This window comes from Zeus faber (genome assembly GCF_960531495.2).
Source record: "Zeus faber genome assembly, chromosome: 3".
Lineage (NCBI taxonomy): Eukaryota > Metazoa > Chordata > Actinopteri > Zeiformes > Zeidae > Zeus > Zeus faber.
In genome coordinates this window covers 27,213,189-27,229,576 of record NC_137190.1, presented here as the reverse complement: position 1 = coordinate 27,229,576, position 16,388 = coordinate 27,213,189, and the positions used below count along the sequence as shown (strand labels likewise).

The following is a 16,388-nucleotide window of genomic DNA, read 5'->3' as shown; positions in this document are numbered from 1 at the left end:
AATGTTAGCTGGCAATTTACAAGAAACAGCACGGTATAGTATATGCATTGTGCTTGTGCTCCTCTACGCTGTTCCCACTGTCCCGGCAAGAATGCAAAAATCAGGGCCCGCTCAGGAAGTGAAATGTAGCCGAGGTGAATTTGATAAACCAACGTAGCTAGTTTTCGTCAGTAAACTGTCGATAAGGATGAGTATTCACAAAAAAGAACAGCGCCCTCGGATGAAAAAAATATCTCCCCCACCATGTGACCAAGAAAAAACAAAACCGATCAATCGAGAAGAAGGCAAACTTTTTAAAACAATTTGAACGTCTCGGAGTGAAGATGAGAGTAAACCCGATTACCACTTTAAAATCACACTATCGTACGCCATACAACGTCAAGCAGAACAGTAACGATAAAGAAACAGAAGACATGAAAACATATTCAAAAGATTAGATGCTAGGAGTGCCGCTCTCCACTGATATCTCACACTGCCGCAGTTATTTTAGAAAGCGGACCTCTCAGCCAGAGTTTCCTTTAGAAAAAATTGGTGCTGGTCAACGTTTCCTGGAAGATTTCAATTTCCTGGACAAATAGGAGAGATTCCGGTCAAATATTATCTGTGTTTATTGAGCTTAAAGACAATTATTAAGCAGGCTATAAAAAATAATAATAACATTATTAAGGCATGTAGATGTATTATATTTTTTATTTAATTTTCAAAATAAGTAGTAATCAGTAAACGCCATTTAAAAAAATAAATAAATAAAAATTAGGAATATTACTACTTGAAATCAAATAATTTCCGTGCAGCCGCTTTAATTAACATTACGCTAAAATTAAACTTTGATCAAATCGAAATTAATATGGCAAGTAGGTCTAAATAAATAATAAAGTTTGTGGTGTATCCGTCTTCGTCAGGATATCCCGTCCACATATTGTACACAATGAATATTCACCGTCTGCTTTGGATTGGAACTTAGATATTTAAAAGAAACGCCAAACTATTGATGTTTGTGTGCCAAATACATCATCTTCCTGTTTCTCCTCAGAGTTCTAGACACTGTGGCTCTGTCTCCGCTCCTTGTGTACTGTGTTTACAAGCACTACCTGTCCACGAGGGAGGGGGCGGGGCTTAGTTCTATATCGAGAAACGTGATTGGTCAGAGGTAAAGCTTTCAGATCAGCTTTAGATCGTCCAAACTGATTGGCTCACCGTTTCAACTTGTCGAGCACGGAAATGAACAGATCTGCAGACTTTTTTTTAATTAAAATGATCCACCCAGCTATAATTCAAATTGTGCTGAGAGGGAATTATTTTCACCGGACATTATGACCGGAGAAATTTAAACATGTTGGACTTCAACAGATCTTCCCGGTCAAAAACCGGCAATTACCGAATAACGGAAACTCTGCTCTCAGCAATGTGCTCTGTTCGACCCAGGAGTCGTGGGTCTCCGTCTTTCAACATTTCCACACAGAATGCTGTGTTCCCGGTTCGCAGCGTAACACGATTACAAAGGACTGACCTGTTCCAGTTTATCTTCTCTCAAAGATATCGTCGTATCACCATGTACAGTTTTTCAGTCTAAATTAACGATAAGAGCCAAACCTTTTCTCAGAAAACAAGTTGCTAGGATATTTGAGGTGCTTTTCATTTGAAAAGTCTGAAACCTGCCTTGGATTGTTGAAAATGACTTTGAAATTACTTGAATTACATTTTATATTATTATTATTATTATTATTATTATTATTATTATTATTATTATTGTTGTTGTTAATAATTTGTATTAATATAATAATTGTAATGAATTGTTTATTTATAATCATTGTTTATATAAAAAATAAATAATACTTGTATTATTATTAAGATTTTAGAATGCTTTTGATGGATCTTGAACTCATCAGACTGAAGCTGCTTTCACACATGCTCTGGACAATTTCCGGATAATGTCCGGACCTGATTATCCGAATTTACCCTTTCACACAAGTAGCGAAAAACCGGAGATTGTTTGTGTCAGACGCGTTTACACCTCCTGGAGAGTGTTCTCATTTACTCTCCCTTACTCGCTTTCTCTCACTCGCAATTTCTTAAGTCCCTAATTGGCATAGATACGATGTGTTTACGTTGCCAAAACACAAAACAAAAACATCTCTTTCTCCCTCTCTCTCCCAGTTCTAGCGGCCAAACAATGCGTTTGTATTGCCAAAAGTGTTAAACATACCTGAAGGGGTGATTCAAATAAAACTATGAAAAGATAAAATGACCTTGCGTCTTCGGGGTCTCTCTGGCGCTCTCTAATCCACTGCCGCCCTCCACTCATCCTGCACTCCCACATTCCCTCAACGGAGGGATTTAATACTCTCTGCCAAGAACGGGGGCGCCGCTCAAAGAGAACGTGCCACACACTTCGCCAGGCTGTTGCTCTCGGCCCCTTCCTACGTTACTCCTATATTAAGGGAGACTCACCCAGATGTAGGGCTCCAATACAATACAATTCAGTTCTATTGTTTCAACTTCTGAAACGAGATGAAAGCTGTAGTATTGATGCTTTGTTTGGAAGCCACGTATAAATTCTGAGCTTTAATGAAATGCCACCATCTCTCTCTCTCTCTCTCTCATCATAGTCACAAGTGAATTGATGCACGTCAGATGGCATACAGAGACGTGAAATTTCAATATATCGGCATAGAATTGTATTGTGAAATCCTGCCCAATACCTAGCCCTACCCTGATGGCAAATCAATGGGATAATCATCGGTTCACAAGTGCAGCATCATGTTATTTTCATATCCGAGGCAACACCCAGAGAAATACCAACGCTGCAAGGATAGAGGAGCTAATGAGGTCAGTGGGGTCTATATTTCACTGTACCTCCATTCGGACCTCATTTGGATTCATGTGCGTTGTTACCATGCCAGGTATTCATATTGATATGGCACTACAGATCACTTCAAAATGCATATTCCAAAGGATGTCGTCCTTACACAGCTCGCAATAACGGCAGTGTTGGAAGTATACAATAATATAGTAATATTTTGATGTCAGGGAGCTAATGAGGAGTATTCCATGCCTAGTAGTAGTGCAGTATCTTGCAACCCTAAAAGCTTCCAAGATAATGAGGTCAGAGATCAATCTGGGTGTCCGTCCTTCTGTCCCTGGTGCTCATTGGGTGAGGATTAGAGCCAGGGTTGAGGTTGGGGCTTAGAAGCTCATGATGCCCCCTGACGGAGACACCCCCCCCCCCCCCCCCCCCCATTGAAGATGTAATACTTATTCCTACTCTTATTCTCCAGATTTGAAATATTTTTTGAAATGCCAATGGCATGGAACATCATCAGAGACAGCATGTGCATCCGTATCTTTCATAAGATAATTCCTGTACGCCGACAGTTGTTTTTTTTTCATAAACCTCAAGGTCTGTATCCACCAACGCGTGCTTACATTGATATCAGTTGACAATGAGGAATGAAAATAAATGTGAAAGAAAAGGAAACTCTTTGTTATGCCAATGGAATTTTTTCAGTACACTTCATATATGAAGTCGTAATAACCACATATTCGATGAACTCTAGGCGTACGTATTTAATTTTCATTCATGCTCTGTAGTTATTGCAGATCAAACTAAATCCCACGCAATGCCTTTTGTCAAGATGGCATGATAATGGGGAAAAATGTTGGTCTAATTTGACCCGATCGAGTGAACGCTAAACACCAGAGAATTACTCCATTGTCAATGCAGTAATTCTCTGGTATTTACGGAGCTGGAGTTGACTAGAACCACTACAAAGCTTGTTTTCCAGACTAAATGATGACATTCTTCAACCGTTCTGTCACATCACTCAAGCTTAACAAATAAAATAATAAGTCTGCCGTTATTGTGGTGAAGATAAATGCGTACTGGTTTGAGGTGTTGACAAGAGGGAGGGATGATTAATCCCATGTGAAACAGGGTGCTAATATCTCTCTCGATAATGGCGACCGGGAACACACGTTTCTTTATATGTATTTTCAACTGTGGACGGAGAATAATAGTCTCCATACTAGGCTCACTCAAGAGCTTGTGGATATATTTCTTGCCTCTAACCCTGCTTTGCAGACTTGGCAGTCAGAAACTTCAGAAGCACAAATTAAAGTTGGCATTTTATCATTTCCATGGGCACTAGTTCTCAATGTTTTATAGGGAAAATGCCCAATAAAGTTGTTGACTTGGACAAAGGAATGTTGAGCTGTGAGCTTATTTAGCTGCACTGTTTTGCTTGTTATGGCTCGAGATGTGAGTTTGAAAGTCTGTTTAAGTATAATTCCTTGATACCTGGTTCCTACTAATGCAAAATGCGCTCACCATTGGTTGTTTTGCCTGTAAATTGGGACGTGGTGGAATATTTAAGAATATTTGCGACATAATGATATAAGAATATACATAAAATGTGTATTACTATATTAAGCGGTGGCTTCATACTGGGGGCTTTACCACAGGGGACGCTAACAGTAAACATTAAAAGGTTAAACTGGTTAAATGGAATCATGGGAATGTTTTCTCAAAAACACAAAGTTATTTTAGACCCTTTGCCCTCGATCCAGGTTAATTCATTTTCTCTGTTGGGTAGATACAGTACTTTTTTGGGACCCATTCTTATATTCTTATAGCCAACCCCATTTAGCTTCTGAAAGTATTTTGATATCAGATGACTCAGGGCAGTTTTCTCTGTGGTTCATGGTATAAAAAGGATGAACAAAAGTACATTTCTCTACAGCTTCAGAATCGTCAATCTTGTGCCTTATTGCATCCTGACTATCTTATCGCGAGCCCCACATTGTATATAGTATTGTATGGTGTTCTGAGTTGAGTGTATTGTGGCACCCCTGCTGTACATTAAATCCCAGCTTGGCTTTGTTGTTTTCAACTGGCCTGGCACAGCACGGGGGAAGCTCTCCGCACGGCGCCTGTGTGATTGTTGATCACTGTGCTTGTTGATCACATTGTCTTTGTGTGTGCTGATGCATTGTGGGAGGCAGAGGTCTGATGGGCTGGTAAATGGAACAGTGATGTGGTCTTTAACTGAGGAGGGGGACGAGTGAGGGATGGCGGAGAAAGCTGGAGAGGGCTGGTCATTTGTCATTGTGTGCCCTTTTTGTCTGTCTTTCCCATGCCTGTGCCTGTGGGTCTGTCTGTTAGATACAGGAATAAACACGGCCCCCCCTGATTTGATAGTATTTCGATTCTGCAATTGTTTTATTTATTCAAGTGGCAAACCATAAAATTGTCTGTGTTGGGTGGATTGCACTACAAGTCCCAGAATTCCATTTGAAAGGACAGCGTTTTTTTCAACATCCGGGTTTACCCTTGTCTCTTTGTCTGTTTTTGGTCCCTTGAGGTGGTGGGGATATTTTTTTAATCTGAAGGTTCTGTTATTTTTTTGTTGTTATGAATGTTTATCTATATCGACAACCAGCTGACCACAACAAGCCATTCTGCTTTAACAAATTCACTGCGGCTGCCTTTCACTTCTTGCCGTGCCCGGTCTTTGCATTTTGGCCGGGAAAGGCGGACCCCGCCACCAGCAATGGAAACAGCATATGGAGGAGAGCATGCATAATGCAAATACATTGAGTGGCTGTTCCTTATGTAGTGCCAGCTAAATAAAGTATCAAATATGGATTTTTTTTTAACAAATATTGTTCACGTATTACCACTTTAATTGCTACTATTTCATATGGCAATGTATTTCAACCTCTTAAACACTAGACCAGGGACTACTGTGTAATGCACATCATAGGCAACAGGCTCAGTCCATCCAGTCAGTCCTCATCCATGTTCAATACAATAAATAATAACTTGTTTTCTTCACGTGTGAACAAATACAGTGTACAAATCCATTCAGGAGTCATAAATAAGATGCTCAACTGTCTGTCTGGCTCATATATCTGTGTGTGTGTGTGTTTCCTTTCTCCTCCATCTCCACTCTTATCTTTCTATTTGTTTTCCCTTGGGTTTTTTCAGGCCAGAGGAATGTCACACATCCGCAGTGTGGTGGGAGGCTGCGTGCTTGTGTGTACCAGTGTGTGCATTTGCGTAGGTGTGTGCGCCTCTTCTGTTTTTGTATTTTTGCGTACTTTTCCTGTGTGTGTAGTGTGAGCTAGCCATTTGAGTGTGTTTGTGTGTCTAGTGGTGAGGGGCATCTGCTATTATCTTTCTGTTTCTTTCACAGCCTTCACCCCTCTGCCTCCTCTCGCATATCTCATAGAACTGGTCATTAATGTCGGCAGCAGGAGAACTAAGAGGAAAGGTTATTCTTTTTTTTAATATTTACCAATCCTATATTGAAACAATATCTTGCCGTTTCAATTGAATTATGTTATCACTACCAATAATAATGTTGTCACTTGAGGATACTGTTATTTTCAAATTATATTTGTTAATGGGAAACACAGCAGAGTAAGGAGGAGGTCTCCAAACCGATTGTGTTTGCAGTTATGACTTTTTGGTTTTCCGTGTAGCGTAGGGACAGAAGTGACTGGACTGCGTGGTAATCCAAAATAAACATTCTCGTCTCAAAATGACATGGGGAAAAAACGAGGTGCTGAGCGATTTCTAACGAGTCTTGCCTAAATGCCACAATCTGTTTCACAATCTGCCACCATGTGGCATTTATAAATGCGTTTTTTTGGTTTTTTAAAATCTTTTAATTAGCATTAATCTGACAAGTGCTCAAAGGTTTGTGAACCCCTTAAAACCTTCAGAGTTTCTGCGTGAATTTGACCCAAAATGTGATCAGATCTTCATGCAATATAATCGATAAAGACAACCCAAATAACACAACAACATACATTCCCCATCTATTTATCGAGTAAAATGATCCATTATCAAATGCCTTTGTCGGAAAAAGCAGAAAATTCGAAACGGTCTACAACATTTGGAACACCACCGTACACATTATCTCTGCTCTTTCTGGCCATGTTTGACCTTCATAGTGACAGGTGTCTGTTATTGATATTAGAGAGACCCTGTTGTTTTAGAATAGTTTGCAAGTGTGTAGTTCAGGAGGTGCACAGACTTTATTCCACCAGAAATATTGTGTGCTACCATCAAAATCTATTGTGTGTGAAATATGGAGTCTTTTTAAGCTTTTAGGATGAAGCAGTTCTTCTGACCAAAGTCTTTAAACGGCCGACCCCCCCGATTATGAGGGTCTTTGGATCTTGGTCCCGAAGGGTCTTGGTTTTGGGATAAAAGAATATCAGCCAAACCCTTGCCATAATTTGATACCAATTTCCCGATAATGACTTGACTTTGGTATTTTTTGTTTTCTAATCTGATGAGCCAGATGGCTGCCGCCTCCACGCCGCTCCTGTGTTTGAGGAGTCTGATCCCGCTTGAAGAATGCTCTGTTACCTGAGGATATTTAGATAGTCTTTCTTTTCATTACGTGTTGCATTGGTGCCAAAGCGCCTGAGCTGCATCTGTCTTATGTTTTTTGTCATGTTTTATTGGGTGCTTATATTTGGAGCAAAGTGAGGTTAGAAAAGTCGGACATGTGGGTTGAGCTGTCACAATTATTACTTCACCCAAGTGAAAAACTGAGCTAATCGTGATCTTTTTGTAAAGTCGTTAGATTCCACCATCATATGTTCCCATCCAAATCTAAGGGGAATTTTAAGCTAGTGGAAGAAGTGTTGCAACACATAACAAATCCTGAATTTCCCCCGGACTTTAAGAAAGTGCTAACTTATCTGAAATAGAATGCAAATTGTGCGTCTTTTCCATCGAGCTGAGAAAAATGAACTGCCTATATCGAGATTTTCAGGCTTACAGTATACAGTGATAGCAACATAAACTGAATAAGAAAAGGCAATGAAAGTGTTAATGGCAATTATTTGTATGCCAATCAATTTGATGGTCACGTCAATATATAATTACATCTAGAGGAGGATCACAGTGTCATCGCATGAAGCATCACGTGGTGATGTACAATTTTGCAATCCAAATAATTAATATTCTGCCTTTTTTTAAGAACTATAGTTTTGGTTTGAAATTATATTTTACAGGTGGATCCTGGATTTTTGACATTGTGATGTTTATTTATCATGTGCATTTCCCTATCATTATTGTAAAAATACATTCTTAAGCTGTGTGTGTGTGTGTGTGTGTGTGTGTGCGTGTGCATGTTCGTGTGCGCGCGCATGCGCGCCCCACTCTTTGTGTATAGTCGGGTACATGCTGTTCTGTATTTGAACGGTAAACAATAACTGCCGATGGCTGTCGCACTCTACAGCAGCATTCGAATTATGCAGACTGTCTGGAGCGCCAATGGGTTTGTGTCCATGTGGACACCCCACACGCACACACACACGCATACACACACACACACACACACACACACACACACACACACACACACACACACACACAAACAGACAAACATACAAACACATTCACACAGAGACAAATGAACACACAGGCAAAACAGAGAGGCAAGGCATACAATACAAACAAGCATAAATGCACACACACACACACACACACACAAAGATGTATGCATGTAAAATCACTCACAAACAGATAAACGTACACAAACACTTAAAATACAGAGGCACACATACAGTCAGACACAGGTGTGCACATACGGATAAACCATAAAAACACGCTCACACGCGCAGTGTACACCCTGTACAACAGTGGGGAGCTTCATATAGAATTCCATTTGCCTTCTTGGTCGTTGTCATGTTGATGCATCTATTTCAGAGATGTCGTGGACACACATGAGCAGGGCTATCACTTTGGCTGTGTGTGGGGGGGAGGGGGAAAGAGAGGGATGAAATGATAAAGCGAGAGATTTGGCAGGGAGGGAGAGACAGACAACTGTGCCGTGGCGATAAGTCAATATCCTTGTGAATCATCTTTTAGTGACGCTGTGTCATCCTGAAATTAAGATAAAACAGTGTGATTTTGCAGTCTAAATGAATGACGATAAGCTATGCCTTAAAAGTCTGTCGTAATATGTGGTGTTTTTTAACATGAAATTTCAGTGGGAGATTATTTAATTAAAGGAGACATCACTGATAGCACACCGAAGGAACCCATACTAACCCCAAACTGAACACAGACCTCTGTGCTCTCACCATTATGAAATTCAATAATTTCCAGTTCGCAAGTGGTTTTAAGAATTTATTAGACGATTCTGAAAACATTGGACTATGCTGCCAACACGCTGGCACTATGTTGGATTTTGTTGCGGTTGATAGTTAAGAACTGATAAAGGAGGGTTGCTCAATCATATGCGCTGTAATTGACAGTAAAGCGTTTGTTGCCATGGGGATCTTACCTCTAAGAACATTGACCTAAATATCACTGCAGGGTCAACAAAGTGTGGCGCACATATGAAGACAGACATAGACGGTTTTCATTTTGTAGCGTGTGTGCGTAACGTGTTCAAAACAATATGGAAAATTATATCTCAATCTAAAAAGTGCTTCTTTATTTGACCAGTGTTTTAAAATATATTTAAAAAAATCATCCCAACTGAAAAAATGTGACTCAGTGGATTCAGAAAGAATTGAATCAACCAATTGCTACATTGATCCACAAACGGACATGATTCTGTCTATTCTGCCAAATGTACTCACCACATCCATCCCTCTCTCCCTCCTCTCCTCCCCTTCCTGACCTGTGGCAGCAAATGGTGATGAGCCTGCGTGTCTCAGAGCTGCAGGTCTTGCTCGGCTACGCCGGCCGCAACAAGCACGGACGCAAGCACGAACTGCTCACCAAGGCACTGCACCTGCTCAAGGCCGGCTGCAACCCCGCCGTGCACATGAAGATCAAGGAGCTCTACAGGCGCCGCTTCCCCGCCAAGATGGTCTCCCCCTCGGAGATGGCCCTGCCCGGACCGCACCACCCCGCCTCGGCAGGGGTGGCTGGGGGGGGCGGAGCCGCGTTGCCCGCCGGCCTCACCCAGCTGGCGTACGAGGGCCACGCGGGGCACGGCGGGGCGCCTTCGCCGGCTGCTCTGCTGCCCCTGTCGCTGCTGGGCCCCGGCAAGCACGAGCTGAGTGGCCTGACGCACCTCCTGCCCACCTCGGCCTCGCTGCATCCCGTGCACCCCGATGTCAAGCTGCAGAGGCTGCCCTTCTACGACATGCTGGACGAGCTGATCAAGCCCACCAGCCTAGGTGAGTGCGATGGTTGTGCTGAGACACCAGCAGTGGTCAGCCATGGTGCGCAGTGCTGCAGGTGGAGGTTTGTTATTTTACAGTTCAGCCAGAGATATACTGTATATGTTCAAAAATCAAACATGGAACAGGATCTCAACCAAACTAAATTGGTATCTAGTTTAGGTATCTGGTCATTTTTATGAGTATGATTACAGGAACACAGTATCAGAACCCTTACCTGTAGCTGTACACGTGCATCCCTGATTAGTAATGTGGATTTGACAAACCAAGTGAAAAGATAACTTTGTGGTGAATGATGCCCGTTGAATTACATATTGTAATTATCATAAGGGCAGGGATGTACACCATGCTGTAAGGCTTAACAACTGACCCGAGCGATGCAGAAATTCTTGCAATGCAGGTGTGTGGTGCAGGAAGCTGCCTCTTTGACAGTTCAGCAAAAACCCCCTTGAGTGTGTTGGAATTCTGTCGTTCGAAATAGATTCCAACCCTTCAAATAACAACTTCAGACAGAAAAATACACATATTTGGTCTGAGGGTATCTGATGGTGGGATGGATTGTTTCTCTTCTGTATAAATCTCTCGTGAAAGCACTAATAGTCGTTCCCAGAATATCGTCAAATTATCCACAATCAAGTCATTGGTCAGAAATATGAACCTTATTATGTGAGCCGTATTCAACTGCAGACTGCCGCCGCTTTGTGTTTTATAAAAAGCAAATGTTGTTTTTGTTTTTTAACCTTCCATTTTTCACAAGAAGGTTCTGGAGATCGAGACCTTGGGGGCGGGGGGGGGGGGGGACACCAAACAATTGAGATGCCAATCATGTAAACAGCATCGACATCGCTTTTGCCCAAATTTCACCCGGTTAATGCGTGAGTCTAATATTTTGCAACTTCTGTATTTTGACAGGGAGGTTTGACACTTCCACCCTTTCACAGAAGTGTAGTCAAGTAAACAAACACCACTGTAGATGTTCTCAGGCTGTAAAAAAAAAACCAACTCGTCCTGGTTTGCCTTTTTGATGAAAAGGAAAATAATCATCTGTCATAGAATCTGCTTTGGGTCCGTGCAGAGCGTGCAGAAACTGGCAATATTACCTTTTGAAACATGGTTTACAGCCACGCTGTAGCACCCTCGGACGTGGTGACGGAACTGAAATGGAAATTCAAGGACTACTTCAGTGACCGTGACAGTATTAATGTCTATTATATTGGTGATTATCAACCTTTTTCATATCAAGCACCCATTAGGCAAGGGACCATTTGATATGATTTTGTCTGTGGGACCCCAATCTGAACATTTTTTTTATCATTGGATATGATTTCGTCCAAACTTCCATACCTGTCTATACTGTAGTTCAGGGGATAACGGTCATTATTTTTCAGTTCTCCAATGGTGTGAACACCTTGTAAATTGAATGCTGGTGGACGTTAAATTGATAACCATTTTACCCAAACCTCCTGGAACCTCTTGAAGGATCCCTGGGTGGTCCGCGGACTCCAGGTTGAGCACCATTGTATCATATTATACTGTATAAAGTACAGTATAAATGACAATATTTAATTTATTTTAGGTAACCTTTTCCTAAAAGGTTACCTAAACCTCTTTCTTTCTCTCCCCCCCACCCCCTGTTGTTGCCACCCCCTTCTCCTCCTCTTCATTGACACCCATCAATCTGTCAGAGAAAGAACGAATGACCTGCGATCAGTCTTCATCCAAATCCAGCTCCACAGCTTTCCTTTTTTACCGCACTGACATTAGCGCTTAAATGGAGCGGTGAACGTACGTATGAAAAGGTTGATAGGCCTTGCATTCTACCTCAGTATTTTCGTAAAAATATATTTCAATTAGAAAATTGGTTTTATATATATAAAGGAGTTTTTCCCTGCGTAGCATGGATGCATAGGCGTCAACATATGCAAAACTTTGTGGTTTCACATTTGCACACACTAGTCTGGTCTTCAATTTAGAGCTTGAGTGACATTTAATCTGAGCCCTGTTTTAGCCAGGCTTGTTGGTAAACACGTGTCGGCAGGCAGTCCCATGCACAAACACATTTTGCGAGATAGACAAACCTCCCGGGGTATACGGAATACGCGGCAAATATATGAAAAACTTTACATTTTCCTACATTAGCATTTTAATGGAGTCTGAGAGTGTGCCATAATTAATTTGCCTGCGGATGCATGTACAAACATGCTGCCAGCAGCTCTCTCATCACGCCGCCTCTCTCTCTCCCTCTCTCTCTCTCTCTCTCTCTCTCTTCCCCTCCCCCCCTCCCTCCCTCCCTCCCTCTCTCACTACATATTCTTACAAACCACACGCAAACTAGAGGGACTAACATACTTCGGATAAATAATGTACATTCCGTTGCCGTCCTCAAAGAAAGAGAGACATAGATGGAGGACAATGTATAGTGAAGATGAGAGACAGAGAAGAAAGGAAAGGAAGTCTGAGAGGGATGATGCAGCTCATTTCTGGAGGCTGGAGATCTGATTGGCTGCAAGTGAATAATCGTCGGCCCGATAATAGAGCTCTGAGGAGAGAAGCCTCTTCAGACGGTCATTACGCATGCTCATTAACTGCTGTTCACACCTTGAAGGCTGTCTGTCTGTCTGTCTGTCTGTCTGTCTGTCTGTCTGTCGGTCTGTCTCCTGAGCAGATTCTCTTCCCCCATCTGCTGATTATCTCTCTCTCTCTCTCTCTCTCTCTCTCTCTCTCTCTCTCTCTCTCTCTCTCTCTCTCACTCACACACACACACACACATTTTTATTACATACATTGGTACTTTCTTTATCTGTATTTCTCTCCACCTGCCTCCCTCCCGCGCTCACCCTCTCTCATCCCCTCCCCCATCTCTCCTGTTGCTTTGCCTCCGGTTCCCCTCTCACTCCACTCTCATTTTTTCTGCCTCCCTTCTCCCACGCATTTGCTCTTCCACTTTATCATTAGCTCACATTCCCCCTCCCTCCCCCCTCTCTCTCTCTCTCACCCTCTCTCCTGCTTGCCCAGTTCATCATTATCTTGCTTGCTCCCTCTCTCTCACTCTCATTCTTGTTCGCTCACCCATTTTATCATTATCTTGCTTGCCCCAATTCTCTCTCTCTCTCTTTCTCGCTCTCTCTCTCTCTCTCTCTCTCTTTTTCTAGTTTATCATTATATTGCCAACCTCCTCTCTCTCTTGCCATGCCCCACTCTCTCTCTCTCTCTCTCTCTCCTTATCTATTTCTCTCTTTCTCTCCTACCTGTGGTGAAGTCCTGCTGATTTTCCAGGTCAAAAAAGTGGTCAGCCTGCTTTTCCACAACACCTTTTTTACTTTACAGTGTTACAGTTGAATCACCTCTCATGATCCATCAGCCTCAGAGAACTCCGGCTCTGTATTCATTATGGACCTCAATGTGATGTACATACATTATACATGATTTAATCCCCACATCTTCAGCAGAATACGAATGTCAGGCCCATTCTAGTCGTCAATTCATACAAAAGAAGGAAACGTCATTTGGTGAAATGCTAGGTCTGGCATGTCATTACGGGTTTATGAATTTGGATACAATACTCGCTTAAGGGCTAATTCTAAGAAAAACAGCAACAAAGAAAAATGTGCGTTTTAGAATGAACTTTCATTTTCAGACATTGGGATTAGTATCTTTGGCAAAACTTTCTTTGATTTTGTTGAATATTTACCTGCCCCTTCTTGTGTTTGTGAACAGCTGTTCTCTTGAATGCTTTATCTATGATGATTTGCAGCTGTGTGAACCCCGCTTCCTGGCCATTTAGCAGGAAGCACTACAGGAAGCAGGTAGATCTACAGGAAGCAGGAAGGCCTGCAGGAAGCGGGTATGTCTGCAGGAAGTTGGGAGGTCTGCGGGAAGAGGGAAGTTCTACAGGAAGCATGAAGGTCTACAGAAATGTAGTAGGTCTGCAGGAAGCAGGTTTCTTTCCAATATGTCGGCACTGCCACAACCCTAGTCTGGAGTCAAACCTCTCATGATCTTCCAGAAGCTGTGATTTGTTGGCATACAAAATGCCAACAATTAATTCTGCATGTACAGTATGCGTAGCCTGGGCCCTACCTTCTGGTTTTGGTTTGTTTTTGCTCGTGGATTTCATTTCATGACCTGCCATTATTGTGGCAGACATCAAGGCTATAGAATTCACACAAATTGCAAAGTTGTGCAGACTTATTCCATTGTGTCATGAGTAGTAGTCCAACACCATGCATGCACCATGCTTCTTGTTGTGCTTTTAACGACAAAAACCTGTGATTGATACGTAAGTTCTGTCCTTTAATAACTGTCAGGGAAGAAATAAATAAGCATGGCTGACTCCCAGGATGTGTGTTGGCTCAGATTATTTGTCGACGGTGAAATTTCAACAAGGTTCAAAATGAATAGTTTTACAAGCATACAATACAGCATCAACATCAATAATTAAGAATCTTTGTCGAGGTGCATTTTGCAACACTTTCAATGCTACGCACCCAATGAAATGCAAAATTCGAAATTTGGGCAGAACACACATGAGTGAACATAAAAACCATGTGACAAATGTACTGGGATGTTGCTGAGCAGTTTTGGTAGAAGTGCCTTTTACTTAAGTAAAAATAAAAAATACCCTGACACAAAACTACTCTAGTAAACGTGAAAGTACCATATTGACATTCAACTTCAGTAAAAGTATGTAGGTACTTCGTCTCAAATGTACTTAAAGTATAAGAAGTCTGTGAGTAAACCTTACAAACACTACTATAGGTGGTGTGATAGTCAGGATATGAACCTAATGAATCATCAATGAGCAATTCAAAATCAGCAGTTTGATAGATGTAGCCTTTTATTTATTTCAAGGCTGAAATGTAGTACACTAAAAAGTATCGATATTTGCTTTGTAATATACTGGAGTAGAAGTTGTATGTCTCCAAAACTGAATATACTTACATAAGTACCAATACAGAAAAATCAATATAGATAAGAGAGTATTTGTTCTTTGTGATTGTACTCATACTTTACATGACTTTCCACCATTGTACTTGGGCTTGTCTGATCTATTTAAGCCTTTTTGTTTTTTTTGGCCGAATAATCAACAGCAATCCATATAGGGCCAGATTCTGTCTTATTGGCAAGGGTGTTGGAATTTGAAAAAAAATCTGTGTATCACTCAAACAGTTTGTTCTTTACATAGAAACAAAACAGATTGCGCAAAGCTAAAGAGTGTCTTTGTGCTATCCACTTAACCTGCAAACCTTTCAAAACGATGCCAAGATGTCTTGAGTTGTTACCATGCACCTCGCAGCCAATGAGAAGTTGGCTTGAGAGTCAATTGGTTCAATCAACTCTTCTATCGATAACCAATGAAGTAACTCTGAAGACAAGCAGGGAACTGCTCGGAAACCGACATTTACATAACTAGTCAGGCTTCAAAGCATGACGGCAGGGAGCCGAATAACCCCTCTCAACAAGGTTGAGGACCCTCAGATTATGAGTAGTCCAGTCTACTCAACCAAGGAAGGGGAAGGTCTACAGGACGGTAGTGAGACCAGCTATGTTGTAGGGTTAAGAGGCGGTGGCACTGACAAAAAGGCAGGTGGCTGAACTGGAGGTAGCAGAGTTGCGGATGTTGAGATTTTCATTGGGAGTGACAAGGGTGGACCGGATTAAGAAGGAGTACATTAGAGGGACAGCTCAGGTTGGACAGTTTTGTGGAAAAGTGAGAGAGGCCAGACTGAGATGGTTTGGACACGTGTGTAGGAGAGATGACAGTTACATTGGCAGAAGGATGCTGAGGATGGAGCTGCCAGGCAAGAGGAAAAGACGAAGGCCAAAGAGAAGGTCAATCGATGTGGTGAGGGAGGACATGCAGGTGGTTGGTGTAAGGGAGGAAGATGTGCAGAACAGAAGGTATTGGAGGCAGATGATCCGCTGCGGCGACCCGTAACGGGAGCAGCCGTAAGAAAAAGAAGAAGGAAAGAAGTCTACTCAACCAAAGTAGCACTTTGACCCCCCACTGCCAATTCCAACCGTGAAGCGATAAAAATGAAAAGATGGGTCCCGCCTTCGAAGGTTCATCAGAGAATGAGTACCACTGCGATATCTGTGAAAACCCACTTTTTTTTTTTCTCGACACCTGACATTTTCCAATCCTTACCTTGACGTCTGTGTGATCCCACACAAGGGCTTGATCTATCTTTAAACTTTCCAGGCTCCTCGCATCACAAGAGCATCAACAA

General features: G+C 42.0%; 1 protein-coding gene across 1 annotated transcript in view; it reads left to right on the top strand.

Moving 5' to 3' along the window:
- The window catches only part of LOC307227656 (E3 SUMO-protein ligase PIAS1-like), a gene marked incomplete at its 3' end in the record, with an annotated part of 50,387 nt that overhangs the window by 16,861 nt on the left and 17,138 nt on the right, over positions 1-16,388 (top strand). The window contains exon 2 of the mRNA XM_079997045.1: positions 9,660-10,155. Within this exon, the coding sequence (XP_079853171.1) occupies positions 9,663-10,155 (493 nt within the window). The 5' untranslated portion in view covers positions 9,660-9,662. The remainder of the gene's footprint in view (positions 1-9,659; positions 10,156-16,388) is intronic.